At 48.0% G+C, this 25164-nt stretch overlaps 1 protein-coding gene across 1 annotated transcript in view; it reads left to right on the forward strand.

Annotated features, from left to right (window-relative positions):
• The first annotated feature begins 586 nt into the window (after positions 1-586).
• Positions 587-25164, forward strand: part of EFR3A (EFR3 homolog A) — a 43270-nt gene continuing 18692 nt past the window's right edge. Inside the window, 12 exon segments of the mRNA XM_087931866.1 lie at positions 587-902; positions 2396-2472; positions 3725-3852; positions 5124-5274; positions 5818-5939; positions 8015-8164; positions 9188-9322; positions 11300-11378; positions 13549-13684; positions 20843-21007; positions 22969-23083; positions 25023-25074. Coding sequence (XP_087787992.1) covers positions 800-902; positions 2396-2472; positions 3725-3852; positions 5124-5274; positions 5818-5939; positions 8015-8164; positions 9188-9322; positions 11300-11378; positions 13549-13684; positions 20843-21007; positions 22969-23083; positions 25023-25074 — 1413 coding nt within the window. The 5' untranslated portion in view covers positions 587-799.

Here is a 25164-nt window from a genome sequence, read left to right on the forward strand (position 1 = left end):
GTTATCACCGCAAGATGGAAGCTCTTCCGAGTGAAACTGCCTTTTGCAATTGACCGATGGGGAAATTTGTCAATTCCACTGATGTTCAAACGGTGCTCCAAGTTGTTGTTGTTAATGGTTTGCCATCAAGTCAGCCAGATGTTCAGAGTGGAATTGGCAGTTTTGTCTACCTTTCGACTTCCCGAGGACTTATGATTATATCGCGTTGCTCTGCAAATACACGGGGTGCTCCTGGGCAAATTAACCGAACTTGGCCAAAATAAATAAGTTAATAAAATAAAATAAAGGGGCCGTAAGAAACCCAAACCTTTTGAGGCCGAAAGCTTGCATCCCCGTGGAGGCCATCGCACTCACCTCTGTTGCCACAGCAAAGCCAAGCCGCTCTTTGGAGGAGGTACAACAACTAATGATGATTAGAGGTTTCAGCCATGACCTTCCTTCTCAAGCGGCTCGCAGGATGTGTTTCGACTTGTTGGAAAGCTTTTGTTGTTCACGCCGAGTAAACGCTGCGTCCCTGCCTGCGGTTTTTTTTCCCCCCCTCTCCGGAGTGACACCGTTGCTCCAGTTGTGAGTCACGCTGCAAAGTGCGCAGACGAGAAGGACGAGGCCAACAGGACACCGGCTGGTCTCCACTTTCCAGGGTCCTGAATTATTAACAGAATCCTTGCACGTGCTCTGGGAAACATCGGGGGTGTGGATATCCAATCCGGATTGAACGCCGGTGTCGGAATTCAGTGGTGCGCAGCGCAGGCTGGAAGGGCACGGGAGAGTCAGAGGCAGCCACAAGGCTGAGTGACCCATGCTGGCGAGGATGAGGACCTATGTGGCTGTTCCCGTAGCCGAGCCGGATAGGTCTTATGACTACAACCCCGCCTGGGAACCGGGGCCCTGCGCCTGTTTTGGTAGGTGGCACGTTCCCTTCCTCCCTTCGAGTCCCTGACGGGAGATCAGGTTCTTCCAAAGCAGCGATGCGCAAAACGGATGCTGACTTTTGTGCAGTTTCCTCTTGGTGTTTGCTGTGGTTAGGGTTTTGTCATGTCAGTGTATGTTATTGGAATAAACGCTGCTGCCACCGTACAAGTTTGCAACCGCTGGGAATGATCCTAACATGGATGTAAATTTCACTGTCTTAACCTGAATGCACAGATATAATAGACTTCCTTCTCGGTGGTGATGAAGAATCCAGATAACAATTTGGTTCAAAGTATTTGGGGTCTGTTCAATTGCCTTCTTTTTACTTCGTGTAGCTTATCCTGTACGATTAAAGATATAAGAATGAGACCTTGTGGAGCCCCTTTACAAGAATAATAATCACAACTTTATAACCTAACTATATATCAATATCAATATCTCTATCTCTATCTCTATATCCATCTCTCTCTCTCTATATATATATATTTATATATTTAAATATTATTTATATTTTTCTATATCTCTATATATTTATATCTATCTATCTATCTATCTATCTATCTATCTATCTATCTATCTATCTATCTATCTATCTATATCTATATCTATATCTATATCTATATCTATATATCTATCTGTCTGTCTGTCTGTCTGTCTGTCTGTCTATCTATCTATCTATCTATCTATCTATCTATCTATCTATCCATCCATCCATCCATCCATCCATCCATCCATCCATCCATCCATCCATCCATCTATCTAGGCAAAATACCACTCACACATCACCACAAAATCTCCAGAACCATAAAGCCTACAAATGTGAAATTTGGCCATATGTTCCTCTTGGCTTCTATGGACTCACTAAGAAAGGATTTTTCGAAATGACCCCGGTTAAAAGGCTGCTGCAAAGTAATTAACTTTGATAAGCATAGGCCTCGCCAAAACACTGCAAGGCTGCCAAGAATAACAGATAAGGTTACCTAGAAATATTTTACAACACGTCTTCAAATACGAACTTAAGATACTGCAATGTCCACAAGGCTGAAGTTTCAAAACGTCTTTGCTTCCTGCAAAGAACGCTCTCTTCACAGGTAGCTTTTATCTTCTTGAAGGAGGGGCCATCACCTTGAAGCCTTACTCCTGAGTCGTCGGTGCTGCTGCAGCTGCTCTTTCCTTTAGCAACCCTGCACGCACCTGGAGTTGGCACAGGCTCCTCGGGAACCTCCTCATCGCTGCTGCCAGCCCCCACCATCTCTGAAGGCAGCAGTCCACTCCCTGACGGTCCCGGCCCCTCACCTGAGTCCTCGCTCTCCTCGGCTGTCCACACCTGCTGCCGGCTAACCACAACAGGCTGCCCCGCCGCCCCGCTACTCCACCTTGTAAACTTGCAAAGAACATGGGTCTCCTCCGAGTTGCAGACGGCTAAGGTACAGGCCTCTCCTTCCCCGGCTGTCTCCCTTCTCACCACCCGTGTCTCCCGCAGGAGTCTGCTGCTGCTGCGCTGCCCTGCGCCCGCGATACAAGCGCCTGGTGGACAATATCTTCCCCGAGGACCCCAAAGTAAGTGGGGGAGGGGGGGGTCTCTGTCGCTAGGCGGTTGGGACGTGGGGTGGGAGTGCCTGGGCATCGGGCAGAGCCCTGCCCTGCCAGGTTTTCCTTTGGGCAAGACGGGCACCTGGCAGGTTTGGTTCCTTGGGCTGCTCCCCTTGGCTGAGTCTCTACGCTGGGAAGACGTGGGACCTTTCCCCCCTCCCATTGGCGCTGTGGATGCTGGGAATTGCAGTCCCCCCTTTTTAAAAAGGCTAGGGACAGGTGACTTGTGGCCAGGTGCTCAACCGCCTTTCAGAGTCTGTTCTTAAGGGCTGAGGGCGAAGGAGCCGCTTCCCCTCCTGCTTCGATACAGGAGCCTGGAAGGTTCTCTAGCATGGGGGTCAGGCCCCTCCCTCCCTTCCTCCCCTTCCCCTCTTTCTTCCTCCCTTGCTTTCCCATCCCTTCCTCTCTCCCTCCTTCCCTCCCTCTCTCTTCCCCTTCCCCTCTTTCTCCCTCCCTCCCTCCCTCTCTTTCCCTCCCCTTCTCCTCTTCCTCCCTCCCTCCCTTGCTTTCCCATTCCTTCCCCTCCCTCTCCCTCCCTCCCTCTTTTACCCCCTTCCCCTATTCCTTCCTTCCTCCTCCCCTTCGTTTCTTCCTTTCTCCTTCTTTCCCTTTCCCATTCCTTCCCCTCCACTCTTTCTCCCTCCCTCTCCCTCCCTCCTCCCTCTCTTTCCCTCCCCTTCCCCTCTTCCTTCCCTCCCTCCCTCCCTCGCTTGCTTTCCCATTCCTTCCCCTCCCTCTCCCTCCCTCCCTCTTTTACCCCCTTCCCCTATTCCTTCCTTCCTCCCTTCCTTCCTTCCTTCCTTTCTTCCTTTCTCCTTCCTTCCCTTCCTTGCTTTCCCATTCCTTCCCCTCTTTCTCCCTCCCTCCCTCTCCCTTCCTCCCTCCCTCTCTTTCCCTCCCCTTCCCCTCTTCCCTCCCTCCTTCCCTCCCTCCTCGCTTGCTTTCCCATTCCCTTCCTCCTCCTCCTCCCCTCCCTCCCTTTTCCAAAACCTCCAGGAGCCCCCAGGCTGTTCTCCTCCTGTTGCCTCCCCCTCCCCATCTCTCTGGGGGGGACTTTCACCAGAGATCCCACTTAAAGTGGCCTCAGGCTGACCACCCCCGCTGTGCCTGCCCCTTTGGGGGTGGGGTGTCGAGGCCGAGGCTGCCCCCAACGGGAGCGGTCAAGGGGGAAGCTCCCCACGGCTGCCCGGCCCACCCGCTTGTCCCCTCGGACCCCCAGGATGGCCTGGTCAAATCGGACATGGAGAAGCTGACCTTCTACGCCGTCTCGGCCCCGGAGAAGCTGGACCGGATTGGCGCCTACCTGGCGGAAAGGCTGAGCCGGGATGTCGTCCGCCATCGCTACGGGTGAGAGGCCGCTATGGGCGCCCCAGGCCCCTCCCCTCCCTGCCAGGGCGGCCTTCAGCACCAAGGCCCTGAAGGGAACCCGGGGGTCTTCTAGCCCAGCCCCCTGCCCAAGATTTATTGAAACATGGGGCTGGAAGGGTCCTTAGAGGGCATCTAGTCCAACCCCAAGATCATAGAGTCGCAGAAACATAGGGATGGAAGGGCCCTTGGAGGTCTTCTAGTCCAAACCCTTGCCCAAGATCTTAGAAACATGGGGCTGGGAGGGTCCTTAGAGGTCTTCTAGTCCACCCCCCTGCCCAAGATTTATTGAAACATGGGGCTGGAAGGGTCCTTAGAGGGCATCTATAGAGTCGCAGAAACATAGGGATGGAAGGGCCCTCGGAGGTCTTCTAGTCCAATCCTGCTGCCCAAGATCATAGAAACATGGGGCTGGAAGGGTCATTAGGGGGCATCTAATCCAACTCCAAGGTCATAGAAACACGGGGATGGAAGGGATCTGGGAGGTCTTTTAGTCCAATCCTGCTGCCCAAGATCATAGAAACATGGGGCTGGAAGGGTCATTAGGGGGCATCTAATCCAACTCCAAGGTCATAGAATCATAGGGATGGAAGGGCCCTTGGAGGTCTTCTAGTCCAATCCCGCTGCCCAAGATCGTAGAAACATGGGGCTGGAAGGGTCATTAAAGGGCATCTAATCCAACTCCAAGGTCATAGAAACATAGGGATGGAAGGGCCCTCGGAGGTCTTCTAGTCCAATCCTGCTGCCCAAGATCATAGAAACATGGGGCTGGAAGGGTCATTAGGGGGCATCTAATCCAACTCCAAGGTCATAGAAACACGGGATGGAAGGGATCTGGGAGGTCTTTAGTCCAATCCTGCTGCCCAAGATCATAGAAACATGGGGGAAAGGGACCTTGGAAGGGACCTTGGAGATCTTCTAGTCCAACCCCAAGGTCACAGAGTCATACAAACATAGGGATGGAAGGGACCCTTGGAGGTCTTCCAGTCCAGCCCCCTGCCCGAGTCGAAAACCTTACGGCTTTCCCCGTCGTCTTTTGAGGGGGTGGGGGTGGGGAATCTCCTTTCTTCTCTCTCTCTTTTGGGACCCCTTTTGTCCAAGGAGGAAACGGAGCCTGCCCTTTGGGCGCAAAGCCAGCCCCAGGCAGGCCCGGTGGACGAGGCCCTTGCTGGCCAGGCTGCAAGATGGGTCCAGAGCGTCTCTTTCTCACTCCTCCTCCTCCTCCTCCTCCTCTTCCTCCTCCTGCTGCCCAGCTACGTCTTCATTGCCATGGAGGCTCTGGACCAGCTGCTCATGGCCTGCCACTCGCAGAGCATCAAGCCCTTCGTGGAGAGCTTCCTGCACATGGTGGCCAAACTGCTGGAGTCCGGAGACCCCCAGCTGCAAGTCCTGGGGACCAACTCGGTAAGTGACCCCTCCGCTTTGGGCCTCGGGGCTTCGATCCGGCCGGCGGGAGCAGTGGAGGAACGGGGAGAAACAGGGGAAAAGTGGGACCATGCAGCCAGCAGCTTTTCTTTCCCAAATCCCGCCCCCTCCCCAAGTACCCGGGTCCCCAACCGTGGCACCTTTTAAGACTTCTGGACTTCAACTCCCAGAGTTCCTCCGACTCTCCAAGCTTGGCAACTTTGGCAGAGCTGCCTGAGGAACTCTGGGAGTTGGAGTCCACAAGTCTTAAAACGTTGCCTGTGACGACCCAAAGGGGCGTGGCACAAAGGCAACCCGGTCAGGTAAGCAAGGAAAGTCCCTTTAACGCCTCCAACTTGGCCCCCGTTGTCCAAGCTACCTTCTGGCTGGAGAAAAAAAACTCTCCCAGGGACAGCCTTTAAGTGGAGGAAATTCAGTCCAAAACATGAGCGACACAAACCGTCACTTCAAGTCCAAACCAGCCTTGTCGTTGCTCTGATCCTAACCCGGCGGCCGGCCTCGTCTTTTCCTCCTTCCTTGCAGTTTGTCAAGTTTGCAAACATTGAGGAGGACACGCCGTCCTATCACCGCCGCTACGACTTCTTCGTCTCCCGCTTCAGTGCCATGTGCCACTCCTGCCACGACGATCCGGAAATACGGAACGAGTAAGTTGCGTGCGTGCATGCGTGCGTGTGTCAACTACTCCTAAAACATTCCTAGGCCTGTTTTAGTAGTTGCCATAAAAACATGGGGAAGGGGGAGGAAGGAAATCTGGAAGAGCAAAGGAGCAGTTGGAAAGCGGAAGTACATTCCAACTCTTTATCTTTAAAAGACTGTAACTAAACTACCGGAGCTTTTGCCCACTAAATGTATTTAATTGGAGAACATGATGGATGACACCCAGCCCGTGAATGGGCTCAGTTGGAGAATCTGATTTATGACACACCCGGGAGGGGAGGAGGAGGGAAAAAAGGGTCAGAGGGACTGTAAATGACGTAGGCCAGAGTTGGCTTCATCCAGGGCAGGGCCAGCATGTCGCCTCTAATGAATCCTTTCAAGTTTTTTGAAGTTGGGCTCGAGGATCATGACTTCATTAGGGCGATTGCTGGAATCCTGACAGCGTGGTTGTGAATGAGTTGTGAGTTGTTCCGATTGTTTCTTAAGTTAGAGAAACAAGAATCTCTCTCCACTGAATCTCAGCCAAACACGGTTTTATCCCTTTTTAGATAAAAAGGATCGCTTTTTTCCCTGCACGCACACACGCACATGCACGCACACACAATATGGTATATATATTTATGCATATCCACCTGCTATACAGAACAGATCAGAATAAAAGAATAGAATAGAAGAACAGAATAAAACAGAATAGAATAAAATAACAGAGTTGGAAGGGACCTTGGAGGTCTTCTAGTCCAGCCCCCTGCCCAGGCAGGAGACTATATACCATTTCAGACAAACGTCCCGTCTCTTCTTAAAAGCCTCCAGGGATGGAGCAGCCAGAACTTCTGAAGGCAACTCCTGTTCCACTGGTTAATTGTCCTCACTCTTAGGAAGTTTCTCCTTAGTTCTTAAGAGGTTTGCAGAGTCAAACCTCTGGCCTCCAACAATCTGGCTCCTCCTTTTACGGACCTTGGAAGGACAAAAGGCCAAGTCAACCTTGAGTCAGTCGGGATTGAGGGATTCGAACTCCTGGCAATGTGAGCCAAGTTAGCCTGCAGCACTGCATTCTAACCACTGCACCTGTCAGGCCCCTGGCGGAGACGGACTCTGAGGGAGAGGAGGAACCGCTGAACAGGGAGTGGAAGTGTGGCTCCGGAGGTTGCGGAGGAGGCTGGGGAAGGGCAGAGGCCGGCTGAGCAGTCAGAGGAGGACCCAGGCCCATCCCCTCTTCATCCTAGGGCACGTAAGGAGGAGCGGATAAGGGAGAAACGTGAGTGGTGTGGTCTATGGGGAAGGAAAGGGCCCTGATCCTCTTCATGGGCTGCAGGTGTGACAACGGAATAGGAGTTTGGACCTGCGTACTGGCAAACGCTGGAAACAAAGCGTGTTTAATTTTGGTCTGAAGTTATCTTGGTTGGCGTCCTTCCAACAGACTCTGCCTTGTGAATTGGATAAATATTTATCCTGCTCCATTGTGGAAATTCCTTCATTGTGGTTTGTTTTGATTTTTTATTTCACCTCTATCTGCTCATTAAGTTCGGACTGTATTGCTCTCTTTTGAAGACTATTTTTGAATAAGTTTTATCTCCCACTGAGAATTATTGAATATTGGGGCCAAGTTGGAGGCACTGAAGGACATTTATTTACGTGTTGGATTTTGTTACGTTTGTGTTACGCTCTGGGTCGTCGCAGCACCACCACAGGTCTTTAAGTAAAGACTGGACAGCCATTTGTCTGGAATGGTACAGGGGTCTCCTGCTTGAGAAGGCGGTTGTTGGACTAGAAGACCTCCAAAGTCCCTTCCAATCCTCTTTTTTTGGTTTCTGTAAGCGGCAGCTTGAGCAATAAAAAGAAAGAGGGCTAGTAACTTAATTGCTACACGTAAGTCAAGGAGCAGCAAATGTAGTGACTTCTCTTGGCATGTTTTCTGTCCGTCCTCCCCCTCATATCACTTCACCAGACCCCCCTCCCCGTCTGCCTGCATAGGATTTGATTTGGAAATGGGGCTGGCAGGGCAATTGGTCACCCATTCCCCCGTTCCCTTGAGTTGCCTAACATGTCTGCCTCTTCCCGCAAGGATCCGGATCGCCGGCATCAGGGGCATCCAGGGAGTGGTGAGGAAGACTGTGAACGATGAGCTCCGGGCCACCATCTGGGAGCCTCAACACATGGACAAGATCGTCCCCTCCCTGCTTTTCAACATGCAGAAGACGGAAGACCTTGAGGGGTATGTCTGCCTTGAGGAAGGCTGTGTCTTCTTCCCCCTTTGAGCTTCCCCATGACCTTGGTTGACCTCAGTTGACCAATGTTGATTAATCATGAGTTCTGTTGACCACTGTTGAGCTCGGGTTGACCACTGTTGACCAGTACAGACCACTGTTGACCTCAGTTGACTAACATTAACCACTGTCAAACTCTTTTCATCTCAATTGGCCACTGTTGACCTTGGTTGACCACTTTGGATCACTTTTGACCTTGGTTGACCTTCATTGACTCGTATTGAGTTTGGTTGACTTTTTTTTTTTAAACAATTTTATTAGTTTTTAAAGACAAACAAAACAAACAAAACATAAAAATATCCAGCCTTCTTTCATAAATATACAAACAGTGTGTCGGTTGGTTTACCAATTTTTTGTGCATCCATTTCGTAGTCTCAATTACAGTTACATTACATAATAACTCGTATTATCAATCAAAATTTATATACCCTAATATCACTATTAAACAATCATTTGACTATGATTTTATTCATTCATACTTTGCGAGATAGCTATAATTTATAGTTATAGTTTGGTTGACTTTGTGGACCAATGATGACCACTGTTGATTTTGGTTGACCTCAGTTGACCAATATTTGACCACTGTTGACCTCAGTTGCCCACCATTGACTAATGTTGACCACTGTTGAACTCTCTTCATCTCAACTGACCAATGTTCACCACTGTTGATCTTGGTTGATCACTATTGACCTTGGTTGACCTCTGTTGCCTTTCATTGACCGATGTTGATTTTGTTTAATCTTTGTTGACCAATGGTGACCACTGTTGAGCAGTGCTAACCTCGGTTGACCTATAATGACCAATGTTGAGCAGTGTTGAGGTTTCCAAAGGGGCAGCAGCTGTGAGCACAGAGCAGCCAAGAAGGAAAGAGGCTCAAGGAAGCCAGATGTTTCCTTCGGGAGTGCTGGTAGCCCTCAGCATCTCTGCCAAGCTTGGCATTCCTCTCCCAGCCGCATCTCTTTTCCTCCCAGTCGAATTGGACCACCGGCTTCTCCATCGGGCGAGAAAGAGGAGAATCCTGCTGTCTTGGCCGAGAACTGCTTCCGAGAACTGCTGGCCCGTGCAACCTACGGGAACATGAGCAACGCCGTCAGGCCGGTCTTTGCGTAAGTGGGATCCTCCAGAATCTTCGGGGGTTTTGCTAGGAGTTGAGAGATAAGCGGGGCAGGACAGCTGCAGCCCCTGACCCAAGGGCTCCTGCCAAGTCCTTCTGATGTCTGCTTCATTCTGTGTCAGTCCACGTTTGCAAACTGGACTGGCTCATGGAAAGAACTAAAAGCAGAGTGGGGAAGAGAACCTGGCCACGGACTATGCAGCCTCGCCCCTCCCTGTTTAACTTTCCCTCTGGAGTCGGCATTGGAAGGACCCGAATTAAGGGAGGGCTCCTGGGTGCGCTCTGAGCTTGGTGGTTTCCTTGCAGATGTTTCATGACCCAACTAGGTAGCATCATCAGTGCTAGAAGGGAATGGATTTCGGGAAGAGAAGGAGGAGGAGGAATGGGAGGAGGAGGAGGAGGAGGAAGGTAGAGAAGGAGGAGGAGGAGGAGGAGGAAGAAAGAGGTGGAGGAAAGGGGAGGAGAAAGGAAGAAGAGGAAGGAAGAGGAAGGGGGAGGAGGAGGGAGACCGAAGGGTCCTTGGCAGTCTCTGAGCTTGTTTTCTTAAAGACGTTTCATGACCCAACTAGGTAATGTCATCAGTGCTAGAAGGGAATGGAGTTTGGAAAGAGGAAGAAAAGGAGGAACGGGAGGAGGACGAGGAGGAGGAGGAAGAAAGAGGTGGAGGAAGGGGAGGAGAAAGGAAGAAGAGGAAGGAAGAGGAGGAGGAGGAAGGTAGAGGAGAAGAAAGAGGTGGAGGAAGGGGGAGGAGAAAGGAAGAAGAGGAAGGAGGAGGAGGAGGAGGAAGGTAGAGGAGGAGGAGGAGGAAGAAAGGGGAGGAAGGGGAGGAGAAAGGAAGAAGAGGAAGGAAGAGGAAGGGTGGGGGAGGAGGGAGACTGAAGGGTCCTTGGCGCTCTCTGAGCTTGGTTTCTTACAGGCGTTTCATGACCCAACTAGGTAACGTCATCAGTCTTAGAAGGGAATGGAGTTTGGAAAGAGGAAGAGAAGGAGGAACGGGGAGGAGGACGAGGAGGAGGAGGAAGAAAAAGAGGTGGAGGAAGGGGAGGAGAAAGGAAGAAGAGGAAGGAAGAGGAGGAGGAGGAAGGTAGAGGAGGAGGAGGAGGAAGGTAGAGGAGGAGGAGGAGGAAGAAAGTGGGAGGAAGGGGGAGGAGAAAGGAAGAAGAGGAAGGAAGAGGAAGGGTGGGGGGAGGAGGGAGACTGAAGGGTCCTTGGCGCTCTCTGAGCTTGGTTTCTTACAGGCGTTTCATGACCCAACTAGGTAGCGTCATCAGTCTTAGAAGGGAATGGAGTTTGGAAAGAGGAAGAGAAGGAGGAGCGGGAGGAGGGACGAGGAGGAGGAGGAAGAAAGAGGTGGAGGAAGGGGAGGAGAAAGGAAGAAGAGGAAGGAAGAGGAGGAGGAGGAAGGTAGAGGAGGAGGAGGAGGAAGAAAGAGGTGGAGGAAGGGGAGGAGAAAGGAAGAAGAGGAAGGAGGAGGAGGAGGAGGAAGGTAGAGGAGGAGGAGGAGGAAGAAAGTGGGAGGAAGGGGAGGAGAAAGGAAGAAGAGGAAGGAAGAGGAAGGGTGGGGGGAGGAGGGAGACTGAAGGGTCCTTGGCGCTCTCTGAGCTTGGTTTCTTACAGACGTTTCATGACCCAACTAGGTAACGTCATCAGTCTTAGAAGGGAATGGAGTTTGGAAAGAGGAAGAGAAGGAGGAACGGGAGGAGGACGAGGAGGAGGAGGAAGAAAGAGGTGGAGGAAAGAAGGGGAGGAAGAGGAGGAAGAAAGAGGTGAAGGAAAAGGGCAGAGAAAGAAGAAGAGGAAGAGGAGGAGAAGGAGGAGGAGGAAGGAAGAGGAAGGGGGGGGAGGAGGGAGACTGAGGGGTCCTTGGTGCTCTCTGAGCTTCATTTCTTACAGACGTTTCATGACCCAACTAGGTAACGTCATCAGTGCGCACCGTAGCACTGACAGACAAATCATTTGTTTTGAACAGACATTTAGGCCATCACAAACTATGGGACCCAAATGAATTTGCCGTCCATTGCTTTAAAATCATCATGTACTCCATCCAGGTAAGTCTGCCCTATTCAAGCCCAGGTAATTAAGGCCTTCTTTGCAGCCGGAGGGCACTTTCACTGGTGTGAAAAATTTTTTATGGCTAACGCCATCTTTGAGTGTGTGTGTGTGTGAGAGTGAGTGTGTGTGTGTGTGTGTGTTTGTGTCCGTGTGTCGTTGTGTCCGTCCTCCTCCTCCTCCTAATTAGGTTTTTTAAAACATTTTTACAAACACATGGTTGTGTGAACAGTGTGGCACCTGAGTGTCTTACATTTTAGTACAAATAAAATAATATTCTTCACATTTACTACAGTTGACAATCTTATATAGTTTTAGTAATAATGCACATATTTTGTTGAATTATAATCTTTCATGATTTGATTATTCGGTCTTTCGGTATGTTATTTTTAATGCCAATCTCCATATTCCAAATATCACTCCTTTTACTCTAAAAAACATTAATAATCATATTTGTTGTATTTAACAGACTTACAGAGTTTCTAACAGTGACACACATATTTATATTGAATTATAATCTTCCATCGTTTGTCCCCTTTCTAATTCTTAATTGTGCCACTGTTATATTTAGAAGTATTCCCTTTCTAATCACATTTTAATACCAATAAAATAATATTCAACATATTTACGTTTGACAAGCTTCTAATAATAATCCACACATTTTGTTGAATTAGAATCTTTCATTATAAAATTATTCAGTATTTCAGTGTTGTTTTTATACCGATCATGTTCTAGATATCATTCCTTTTACTACTAAAGCTTTCCTGCTTTTTATTAGCCACTGAAAACTGAGCTTTCTTTCATGCCTTGACCTACAGCTAGTCCTTGAATTACAACCGTTCATTTAGTGATCAGAGTTACAACAGCACTGAAAGAAGTGACTTATGACCATTTTTCACACAACCGTTGCAGCATTCCCCTCCCCCCCCATAATCACGTGATCGAAATTCAGAGGCTTGGCAACTGGCATGGACTTATGACGGTTGCATTGTCCCAGGGGGTTGTATGATTGCCTTTTGCGTCCTTCTCACAAGCGGAGTCCGTGGGGAAGCCAAATTCATTTAACAGCTGTGTTAGTAACGTAACAATATCAAGGATTCACTTAACAGCGGTGGAAGAGAGGTCGTAACACTGGGCAATACTCCCTTAATGAATGTCTCGCTTAACAAATGGAAACGTTTAACAAACTGGGCTCAGTTGTGGTTGTGAGTCTTTAAAGCAGTGTTGGTCAAACTTGGTGCCTTGAAGGTGGGTGGATTTCAACTCCCAGAATTCCCCAGCCAGCACTGAAATCCCCCCATCTTAAAGATGCTGGCTGGGGGATTCTGGGAGTTGAAGTCCCCCCATCTTAAAGTTGCTGGCTGGGGGATTCTGGGAGTTGAAGTCCCCCAACTTAAAGACGCTGGCTGGGGAATTCTGGGAGTTGAAGTCCCCCCCATCTTAAAGATGCTGGCTGGGGGATTCTGGGAGTTGAAGTCCAACCCTCTTAAAGCATGCTAGCTAGGGGAATTGTGGGAGTTGAAATCCATCCATCTCAAAGCATGCTGGCTGGGGATTCTGGGAGTTGAAGTCCCCCATCTTAAAGACACTGGCTGGGGATTCTGGGAGTTGAAGTCCCCCCATCTTAAAGATGCTGGCTGGGGATTCTGGGAGTTGAAGTCCCCCCATCTTAAAGATGCTGGCTGGGGGATTCTGGGAGTTGAAGTCCCCCATCTTAAAGATGCTGGCTGGGGATTCTGGGAGTTGAAGTCCCCCATCTTAAAGATGCTGGCTGGGGGATTCTGGGAGTTGAAGTCCCCCCCATCTTAAAGATGCTGGCTGGGGGATTCTGGGAGTTGAAATCCACCCATCTCAAAGCATGCTGGCTGGGGATTCTGGGAGTTGAAGTCCCCCCATCTTAAAGACGCTGGCTGGGGAATGCTGGGAGTGGAAGTGCACCCATCTTCAAGGGGCCAAAGTTGACCAACACTGCTTTAGAAATCATTCCTTTGACTTTGCAGCGGTTCCTCTTCGTTTCCTGCGACGCCCCAAACCTGTTCTTCAGTTTCCATTTGGACTTAGCAGCACAAAAATTTCCTTTGCCTTCCTTGGAGGCGGGGGGAGGACTTTGTCTTGATTACTACCCCGGAAGAGGTGCCAATGGTGTGTCCTTTCTGTTTTCCTTCCAAGGCCCAATACTCCCACCACGTGATACAGGAGATCCTGGCACACCTGGACAGCTGCAAGCGAGACTCGCCCCGCGTCCGAGCTGGGATCATCCAAGTCCTGCTGGAGGCGGTGGCCATCGCGGCCAAGGGATCCATCGGTGAGTCCAGTCAGCTCTGCCTGGCGTGCAGTTTTGGGAGAGGGACACAAAAGGCTGGGGTTCTCACCCAGATCCCCAAACACTACGGACCCTCTGATGTGAACTCAAAAGATTCCTTTAATTAGGAGCCCCGGCAAAAAGTTTCTCTCTCACCGCAAGCTAACAAGTCAGTCCAGCAGGTAGATGAGTAGTTGTCTGCCGCATCTATTCATCTCTGCCTTTTATCCCCAGAGTTAGAATGGGGCTTTGCTAGCAGCGGTTGCTCTTCCGTCCCGAGGACTGGCCCCTAGATTTCCACTGCTCTCCTCTCCTCGGCGAAAAGTTTCTCTCTCACCGCAGGCTAACAAGTCTGTCTGGCTGGAAGATGAATAGTTGCCTGCCACACCTATTAATCTCCGCCCCCTGCCTTGCATCCCCAGAGCTCAGGTGGGGCTTCGCTAGCAGCCGTGGCTCTTCCGTCCCAAGGACCGGCCCATAGATTTCCACTGCTCTCCTCTCCTCTGCCTTCTGTGCATCTGAGCGTCAGGCACTGGACCCAGCTGTTCTTTCTCTTCCTCATCAGCCTGGAGGCTGTAGACTCTCCATCTAAGGGCTGATGGATGGTCCAGGCCCCACCTCTCTCTCTCTCTCTCTCTCTTCTTCTCTCTCTGCCAGCTCCGTTCCCTCTTCCCCCTCGGAGCTCTCAGGTGGCCTTGATGCTGATCCTGACTCCCACTCTTCCTCCTCCTCCTCCTCCTCTGATTCAGCTGCTGGAGAGACTGGTGGCCCACAGGCTACAACAGCTGGCTGGTTGTTAGGAATGTGCCCTTGGATATGTGGCTTCTTCCTGTGGATAGGTAGTCCTTGACTTACAGCCATTCATTTAGTGGCTGTTCGACTGTTCAGTTACAACAGCATTGAAAAAAGGGACTTAGGACCGCTTTTTACATTTGCAACTGTTGTTGCGTGGTCCCCTGGTCCCATGAACAAAATTCAGGCACTTGAGACTCCGGGGATCATGTGATCACCATGTGCGACTTCCTGACAAGCAAAGTCAATGGGGAGAGTTGGATTTCACCTAACAACCAGGTTAAATCACAACTGGGGCAAGAATAGAATAGAGAATAGAATAGAATAGAATAGAATAGAATAGAATAGAATAGAATAGAATAGAATTGTGCAGAAATAGACAGGCTAACATTAGAATTAAAAGAAAGAGGAGAAACAGAATATTATTTGTGTCTGGGACACATGGTATAAATGGTTAGAAAATAGAAGTAAAGATTAAATATGAAGGTAACTTAAGAGGTACCTTAAACTTAATGGCAATGTATATAGTTACAGGAAGAAAAAGGAATGTGATTGATGTGTATATATGAGTATTACTGATGCTAGAGTGCTGCAAAGATTGGAAAAGTGATATAAAACGATGAAATATCTTTAATTAAAATATTAGTAAAAAAATATAAAAAATAAAATTGAACAGAAAATCGAATAAAATAACAGAGTAGAACAGAACAATACAGAATTCAGAGAATCAAAAAATAAAATAGAAGAATAGAATAGAAATGAAGAATAGAATAGAATAGAATAGAATAGAATAGAATAGAATAGAATAGAATAGAATAGAATAGACAAAATAGAATACCGAGAATCAAATAATAGACTAGAATAATGGAATGGAACAGAATAATGGAATGAAGAATAGAATAGAATATGGAATGGACTTGAAATAGAATAAGAATGAATAGAATAAGAAAGGATAGGAATAGAATAGAATATAGGAATAAGAATAGAAATAGAATAACAGAGCTGGAAGGGACCTTGAAGATCTTCTAGTCCAACCCCCTGCTTAGGCAGGAAACCCTACACCATTTCAGAAAAATGTCTGTCCAGTCTCTTCTTAAAAACTTCCAGTGTTGGAGCATCCACAACTTCTAGTGGCAAGCGGTTCCACCGATTCATTGTTCTCACGGTCAGGAAATTCCTCCTTAGTTCTAGGTTGCTTTGAAAGATCATAAAGCGGGTCAAGAACCCTCAGCCAATGTGTCTCACTTAGCAACCTAAATTTTGGGCTCAGTTGTTGGCCATTAGCCGAGCTCTGTCTCTGCTGTTCCTCCCTGGGCAGAATAAGTGCTAATGGGGGCTAAAGTTGCTACGTCAGGGAAGTGAGACAGGAAATTACTCGCGTAAGCAAGAACGTGATGGGACCATATTATTATTAGAGGCTGTCGGGACACAAATGTCAGGGATGGTTCAGGGGAAAATCACAGCACGGAAGGGCTAATTAGAGATAATTAAGCTGGGGATGAGATCCAGGATCTGCTGGCTCACCTTAGCTGAGCTCTGGCAGTCGGGAGTTGGCAGGATCCCGAATTGAGAGAGAGAGACCTTGGGAGCAGAGAGAAAGAAGCGTGGATGTCGGCAGGAAACAGAATCGGGCCCTAAAATGGCAGCCCAGGATGGCAAACGGTGCCAGGAAGTCAAGAGAGAAGACCCAGATGGTGAGGATTTTCCCCAGAGCAAAAAGGAGGAGTGTTGTTCAGTGGTTCCTGCTACGTAAGGCAGAAAATATACTTGCTAATCCAGCTGGTTGGTTTTTTTTTCCGCCCCTTGTCCTTTCTTTTATTTCAAAACTAGCCGGATCCCCGTGCTTTGCTACGAAACTATGTGGTGGGGATTAGTTTTTTGGGGAGGAAAATAAGGGAGGAAAATAATTCTGCCTCTGCTTACCAGCATCCATCGGTGTTCACCTGGCTAGCGTCCTGTCAGTGTGTGAGAGCGTGGAGGGCTGTTTGGAAACTGGAAGAGTGTGTGAGCAAGGAGACAGCAAGGAGCCTGGCCGTGGCTTAGCTCAACTGTTCTGGACTAAAGCTGTGAAAGTAAAACCAAAACCGAAACTCCTCTGCTTGTGTTTTGCATTTGGAAGAGATTTCTTTTCAGGTGGGGAGGGGGAGTAGAACTCCTTAGCATCAGAGCGTGTTAATAATCCTAATAATCCTAATAATCCTAATAATCCTAATAATCCTAATAATAATAATAATAATAATAATAATAATGGAAATACTCTAAATGCTCTGATGGTCACCTTTCTTAGTGAGCCCCTAGAAGCCAAGAGGAACATACAGGCCAAATTTCAAGTCTGTAGGCTTTACTGTTCTGGAGTTTTTGTGATGATACATGAGGGGTATTTTGCTTTTATATATATAAATTAAAACTGGTTCCGAATTATGAATGATTTCTCCCGTCTTCTGCTCTTAACTGTTTCACGGAACATTTTTAATAGGGTCCCAAAGGGGCTTTTTTTTTTCTTTTCCCAAGTGGCAACTGGACTTCCTGGTTTTTCCTTTGAAGATGTTTCTCATCTCATTCAAGAAGCTTCCTCCGCTCTGACTGGATGGTGGTGGGGAGGGGAAGAATTGACGCTCCTTGCAGGTGTCTGGTCACTTGCATCCTTTTTTAAAGAGTCGTTGAGGCCACTTGGAGGTTTATCCCAGGGGTCTTCGGGGGTCACCTGAGTTGTGCAAATGGGTGTGAAAAGCCGAAATCTCCATAGACCGGGGGTCTTCTAACCTGACAGCTTTAAGACTTGTGGACTTCAACTCCCAGAATTCCTCCTCCTCCCAGTCATGTTAGCTCAGGGATTCTGGGAATTGAAGTCCACAAGTTTTAAACTTGCCAAGGTTGAAGAGCCTTGCCACAGACAATTTTAATTGGGGGGGTTATCTAACTGCAAGAGATCGTATACGGTGATGGCAACAAGATTCTGGGTTCTGAAGATGTTCTTTCATGATGTTCCTCATTTTCTTTTTTATCTGTTTTTAAAAGGAAACCTAGAACTGTCGCTTCGTTAGCCTTCTCAGGTAAACCAGGCAGGAAACACAACCCAAATGGACTAACCCCACTTCTATTGTAAAGAGATGTAAGGTCTGGCAGTTTGCTTAAGCCAAAAATGAACCAAAACAAAGACTTAAACGAAGGCTTGCAAATCAAAAGAGAGCAGACTTTATTCCTTGATCAAAGTCAAAGATCTGGATAAGATCTTCCTAGAACATCACAAGAGACACGGGAGGAAAGTTCTACAAAATACAGAAAGATGTTCTGTCCTTCTTATACCTTTAAGATCCTTAGAAGTTGAGTAACTGCACTGTAAAACTCTCTGGCTTAGATTTACATATTTCCTGCAAAAGACAGGCCCCGCTTTGGCAATGTTTATCTTTCATTATCTCTTCTCTTATTGTCCTCCTAACTGATCACAATTGACCACTTAAGGAGGCTATTAAGAGCATACTTCAATGGTGTGGATTCCTCCGAATGGAGGTAATTACATTCCCAGAGAGGTAGGCTACCTTGCTTGTGTCTGTGTGTGTGTGTAATGCTGGGGTGAAATGTATCAGGTGGATTCAGGTGGGAGAATCAGGTGTCTTAATAGAAGAGGGATGTAGCTGATTGCAGGCAGGTGTTTATAATCGTTTTACAACAAGTGAAAGGTTAAGGAAATCTTTTTTTTACAACAGCAAGATAACAAACGCTTACAGAGTAAGTCTCTACTTAACGCTATAATATATTCTACTACATTTCTTCCTTTATTGTTACTGTTCCCTTCAGGTTACGTTAACAGAATCTTGCAGGTCTGAGAGTGCCAATCTCCCGCCGTCTGTTTTGCAGTCTGAGCAGCTTCTCTTGTTATTAAGCTAAATCCTCTTTTATCTGACCATTCTCTAGTCTAGGCAGTGTTTCCTTGCCTTGTCTCTTCCACACACCATCCCAAATTGTGCGTCCGTTTGGTAGTTCGTACACGTTTGTCCTCGACCTACGACCACGATTGAGGTGAAAAATGTAGGTTGCTAAGCAAGATATTGGTTGAGTTTTGATGACCTGTATGGCTGCAGTTGTTGTGAACTGAATTTGGTTTCCCCCGTTGACCTGGCTTATGGGAAAGGGATCGCATACGACTAACATGACCCTGGGACAAATACTAGTCAGTCGCCTCTAAATTTTGATCACGTGACCACAAGGGTGCTGCAACGGTGGTATGTGTCAACTTGTAAAACATTCCTAGGCCGGCTTCCAAATTGCCACACGAAAGAAACCCCTGAAGGAGCAGACGGCAAATGGACATTCCAAGCTTCTCTTACAGAGATTGTAACTTAGGCGACCGGGTAATCTGGGCGGGAAAATCCTCTGTTGGAGAATGTGATTGATGACACCTAGCCCGTGAATGTGTTTCGTTGGACAATATGAATTATGATACACCCAGAGGTGTGGGATGGGGGAAACAGGGTCACAGGGGATCGTAAATTACATAAAATTTCAGATTCGGCTTCATACGGATCACGCCAGCATGTCGCTCCTGATCAAATCTTTCAAGTTTTTTTGAAGTTTGGCCCGAGGCTCAGGATTTAATTAGGGTGAGGGCTGGAATCCGGACAGCAAGCTGAGTCTGAGATAAGGGTGAAAAATGGTCATAGCTTATTTTTCTCAGTGCTGTTGTAACTTCACACGGTCACTAAACGAGTAAGTCGAGGACTATCTGTATTTTCTACCTCGGAAGAGCTAGAAAATACAGATAGTCTCGCTTTTTTGTATTAAAGTTAGAAAAACCCGTCTTGGGTTCATAACAAGCCCCGCAAGTCAACTTTCGCGCAAGCGGACACAAAGAGGTTTGATCAATGAGGAGTTTTTGGCAGGGATGGATTGAGTCACGTTTTGACTTACAGAGGTGATTGATTTGATGCCCGGGGCTCACAGAGCCGGTTTGTCTAGTGAGTAAGCTGCCAAACGTGGGATGGGAAGACTCGAGTGCGGGTTCTGCCCTAGGCAAAAGGGCCATTTGGGTGAGTCAGCTGTGGAAGGCACCTCTGGAAATGGAGAACTGACTGGGCTTGTCCAGGAGGCCAGCCTGGGTTGGAGGTTCAGAGCCAGGCTCTGGCCCAAAATTCACTGGGTAACCTTAGGCCGACCCCTCCTCTCGTAGCCTTGGGAAAACGTCAGGAAATTTGCAGGGCACCAAGGGAATATTTGTGGTTGAGGGTTGAACTGTGGCTTTTTTGTCCCAAAGGTGTTTTTTGTTTTCAAGAGACTTTCTTGGTTTTTCTTTGAAAACGTTTCGCTTCTCATCCCAGAAGCTTCTTCAGCTCTGACCGGATGGTGGAGGATAGAAGAATTGATACTCCTTGCAGGCAGCTGGTCATTTGCCTCCTTTTTATAGAGCCGTTGAGGCCACTTGGAGGCACCACTCAGGTGACCTCAATGCCTCTCTAAAAGGATGCAAATGACCAGCTGTCTGCAAGGAGTATAAATCCTCCCATTCCCCTCCATCCAGTCAGAACTGAAGAAGCTTCCTGGATGAGAAGCGAAATGTCTTCAAAGAAAAAACCCAGAAAAGTCCAGTTGCCTCTTGAAAAAAAAAAAAAACATCTTTGTGACTGTCATAACCTGGATGACAGGAAATCTCCACAGGGATGTGATTTCTTTGATGCTCTCTGTGTTTGATGTGGGGTTTTCTTTTCTTTTCGATAGGTTTCACGACCCAACTAGGAAACATTATCAGTGCCAGGAGGGACCGGGGTTTGGGGCTCTGACCTCTGTTTGGTTTGAGTTAAAACACAAGGCTAAAAAGTGGGGGGCCCCTGAGTTCTCGTCCCTCCTTAGCCGTGGAAGCTGGCTACGAAGAAGTGAGGTGGGTTGGACTGAGAGAGAGAGAGAGGGAGAGAGAGAGAGGGAGGGACTGGACAGTCTCTCAGCTGGCTTCCATGTCTAAGACGGGACTAGAACTCCCAGTCACCTGGTGATTGACTCCACGTCACCCAGTTGGCTTTCAGGCCTAAGGCAGGATTTGAACTCACGGCCACCTGCTTCCTTGCCCGATGCCTTAACCGCTAGGCTTAGAACCAATCACTAGGAGACAGGGAGTTCTAGTCCTACCTTAGGCATTCAAGCGATCATAATCTGAGAGTGATCTGGGCCAATGGCTGGGAGATGGTGAGTTCTAGTCCCGCCTTCGACATGAAATCCGGCTGGTTGATTCTGGGCCAGTCGCCCTCTTTCGTCCCAACCCGTCTCACGGGGTTGTTGTTGTTGCGGAGAAAATAGGGAAGAAGACAACGGTGTCGGGTTTGAGTTATTTCTAAAAGCAATAAAAATGAAAATATTTTTAACCACGCTTTCGTTGGGCAGGACCCACCGTCCTGGAGGTGTTCAACACCCTGCTGAAGCACCTGAGCCTGAGTGTGGATTTCGAACTGGGCAACACGAGGGGAGATCACAGCCACGCTGCCTCCTCTGCCCCCACTAAGGACAACGATGAGCGGATCGTCCAGAATGCCATCATTCAAACCATCGGTGAGTGTGCAGGGTGGAATCTCACCTGGTGTTTTATTTTTACTTTTTTTTTAATATACGGTACCTTTTGTTCAGAGTTTGGCAGCGTAAATTCAGCACCAGGAAAGTAAACACAGATGGCTGAGGCTCCGTTAACTTCTTTATAAACACATGAAGTCAATTTTACAGTACCAGTTGTAGATTCCTCCAACATGGAGCAAACTCAAACAGAAGCAGACTTGATTGCAGGAAATACAACTTCAGCAACAGAGTGGTCAATGTCTGGAATCCTCTACCTGACTCTGTGGTTTCTTCCCCAAACCCCCAAAACTTTAACCTTAGATTGTCTACTATGGACCTCACCCCTTTCCCAAGAGGTCTGTAGGGGACGTGCATAAGCGCACCAACGTGCCTACCGTCCCTGTCCTATTGTTTCTTTTTATTTTTCTTATATGTACCCATTTCATGTATTCATAAGTATATTTTTACTTATACCTATTATCTTGTAAGCAATTGACAAATAAAAATAAATAAATAAATAAATGTTACAGGTCCAGACCTTAACTCTAGTCTTCAGCAAGGAAGCAAGTTGGTTTCTATTTCACTTTAGAGCTGAGCACAGAACAAAGATAAACCAGGCCCAAGATTCTCTCTTAAAGTTTCAGCTCCCAATTCATCTCTCGTTGGCCGACCTGGTTACGAAGCTCTGTTCCAGTTCATGAATCGACTCTGATACCTTTTCATCCCTTTGGTGCAAAATAACAACAACAACAATAACGATTATAATAATAATAGAAAAAGTCACAGAACATGAAGACGTTAAATTGCTCTGGGGCTTCCGCATCCAGGCAGACAGGCACCTGCCACACAACACCCCGGACTTAACCGTTGTCGATAAGAAAGACAAAAAACAAAAAGACTAGATAATGGATGTGGCAATGCCTGGAGAGAGCGGAAGGGAAGAGAAAGAACGGGAGAAGATAGCAAAATACGAAGATCTACAAATAGAAATAGAACGACTATGGCCTTAGGCGCAGTCCCAAAACAACTGGAGCACCCACTTGAACACCATCACTGGCATTGACACATTCGCCATCGGTCAATTGCAGAAGGCAGCTTGACTTGGAACCGCTTCCATCCTGCGGCGATATCTGTAACAGCATCAAACATCCAGATTGGCCTATCCCAGGTCCTTGGTGGGGACTTGAGAGGTAGACAAAAATGCCAAACCCAGTTTGAACATCTGGCTGACTGTGTGATTATTATTATTATTATTATTATTATTATTATTATTATTATTATTAATAATAATAATAATAATAATAATAATAATAATAAGGGTCCCCTCTAGTTTTTCCTCTGTATGACTGCTGTTTAATTCAGTCAAACGGACGAATGTTATAGCCGGGACGAGGATTCTGCAAACCTTGTGTCCAAACCTTGAAATATTTCTGGCCTGGGGAATTCTGGGAGTTGTAGTCCACCCGTCTTAAAGTGGCCGTTCTAAAAAGTGGTCCAATGATTTGATGAGATGTGGAAAAATTCCTTGCCGCTATTCTTGCATTAAAGATCGACTCAGCCTTCCCTCTTTCCGAGGTGTGTAAAACGAGGACCCAGATGATTGGGGGGCAGAGGCTGACTCTGCAAACCGCTCAGAGAGGAAGGGAAAGCACCGGGAAGCGGTAGATAAGTTTAAATGCTGTTGCTATTCCCCGTCTTTGGAGTAGCTAGTAGGTGTTTTTTTTCTCTATCAGGGCAACCTGGCCTACCCAAATTATGGGCTTTCAGCCCGTCCTGGAGCCTTCGTAGGCAGTCGCTTTCACAAGAAACCATTTTTTTGTCTTAATATCCCTCTGCCTAATGCGCAAGCAGCCCTGGTTCGAATCCCAGAGAAGGGGTAAGGCTGGCTGATGAGAGCTAAATGGCTTGAAATAGATGGATACTATTTCTTGGTCGGTAAAGATAAAATTTTCTGCTTGCAGGTTTCTTCGGAAGCAACCTGCCAGATTACCAGCGGTCAGAGATCATGATGTTTATCATGGGGAAAGTCCCTGTCTTTGGGGTGACCTCCCAGACCTTGGACACCAGCGAGCTCGGGTTCGTGTCGACCTCCTTGTCCTGGTTTCCTTTCTGCAGTCTGGTATTAATAATAGGAGGAGCCTTGAGGGGTGTGTGTGTAATGGTTGGAGTGCAGTATTGCAGGCTGACTCTGCCCACTGTCAGCGGTTCAATCGTCAAAGGTTGACTCAGCCTTCCATCCTTCCGGGGTTGGTAAAATGAGGACCCAGATTGTTTGTGGGGGGGGGGGGGGGCAATAGGCTGAACTCTGTACGTGGCTTAGAGAGGGCTGGAAAGCACTGTGAAGCGCTATACAAATCTAAGGGCTATTGCTAAGTGGGAAGGAAGGAAAGGAAGGAAGAAAAGGAAAGAAATGAAGGAAGAAAAGAAGGGAAGGAGGGAGGAAGAAAAGGAGGGGAAGGAAGGAAGGAAAGGAAGGAAAGAAAGGGAAGGAGGGAGGAAGAAAAGGAAGGGAAGGAAAGAAGGGAAGGAAGGAAGAAAAGAAGGAAAGGGAAGGAAGGGAGGGAAGGGAAGGAAGGGCTCTGGTGGCGCAGTGGTTAGAGTGCAGTATTGGAGGCTAACTTTGCCCACTGCTAGGAGTTTGATCCTGGCTGGCTCAAGGTTGACTCAGCCTTCCATCCTTCCAAGTCCATAAAATGAGGACCCAGGTTGCTGGGGGCAAGAGGCTCTTATAAAACTGCTTAGTGAGTGTTGTACAGTGTGGGTGATATAGAAATGTAGGTTCTGTTGCTAATTGCTTAAGAGCACCACTGTTTGTATGAATTGTTAGGATGCCTGGACTAATATGGGACAATCTTTTAGGCCATGGTTGAAACTAGGGTGGGGAGTCCTTGGTGCTCTCTGGGCTTGGTAGTTTCCTTGCAGATGTTTCATGACCCAACTAGGCAATATCATCAGTGCTAGATTTGTAGAAAGGAGGGGGGAAGAGGAGGAAGAAAAGGAGGAGAATGACTGTTGTGGAGTCCTGGGTGTTCTCTAACCTTGGATATTTTCTTGCAGGCGTTTCATGCCCCAACAAGCTAACATCATCAGTGGGAGAAGGTGCAAATTCCCTTCTAGCCCTGATGGTGTTACCTAGATGGGTCATGAAACGTCTGCAAGAAAACCACCCAGCTCAGTGAGTCCTCCTCCTCCTCCTCAACTCCACAACCCCTCCTCCCTCCTAGTGCTGATGATGTTAGCTAGTTGGGTGATGAAACGTCTGCAAGGAAACAGCCAAACCTGAGAGACTGCCTAGCGCCCCAGAGTCCTCCCCCTTCCCCTCCTCCTCTCTGCAGCCCCTTCCCCTCCCTGTTCTGAAAGGTCCACAGACGGCTTTTGCAAGCAAGATCCTTCGGGGTGTATTTTGCTTCTGCCGACTGGGACCGGCGAGGTTGGGGTCCCCAGATTGACGGCGTTCTTGTCCCACCCTGGATGGTTTTCCAGCCACGAATGCTGTCGGCCCCAGCCCTGACTGACATGTGTCAGGTTTCCAAGTGATGAAATCCATTTAAAAAGAAGAAAACAAAGTCCGTCTTCCAAGGCAATTTATTTTATTTAGGAAAACGTCCAATGGGCAAAGTCCGTGGTGGTAATTCCGGATCAGACACAACCCGGAACTACCCCACAATATTAAAAGTTAGAAACAGCCCCCCAAAGTCACATTCCCCAATAGAAGTATTTAAATCAGGGTGTCCAACCAGTAACGTTAAGCCTGGAGGACTTCAACTCCCAGAATTCCCAGCCAGCTTGGCTGGCTGGGGAATTCTGGGAGTTGAAGTCCTCCAGGCTTAACGTTACCAAGGTTGGACACCCCTGATTTAAATAAAAGAAATTGTCTCGGAAGATGGACTTTGTTTTCTTCTTTTTAAATGAATTTCATCACTTGGAAACCTGACAACAAGCTGCAGCCTTGGATTTCCCCCCCCCTGTTTTCTTCCAGGGTATAATATTTTCTTCGCTCTTTCTGTTCTCACAGGGATTTGGGAACAAGGCGGATTCAAATCATGCTGCTACGGTCGTTGCTGATGGTAAGAGGGGATTCTGGGATTGGAGGCGTGGGATGAGGTGCTGAGTTTGGGGGGGGCAGCTTCTCCAGAGGGGCTTCCAGCTCCCTGTCA

This window comes from Pseudonaja textilis, chromosome 3, assembly GCF_049901715.1.
Source record: "Pseudonaja textilis isolate UNSWEBS1 chromosome 3, rPseTex1.2, whole genome shotgun sequence".
NCBI classification, from domain to species: Eukaryota; Metazoa; Chordata; class Lepidosauria; order Squamata; family Elapidae; genus Pseudonaja; species Pseudonaja textilis.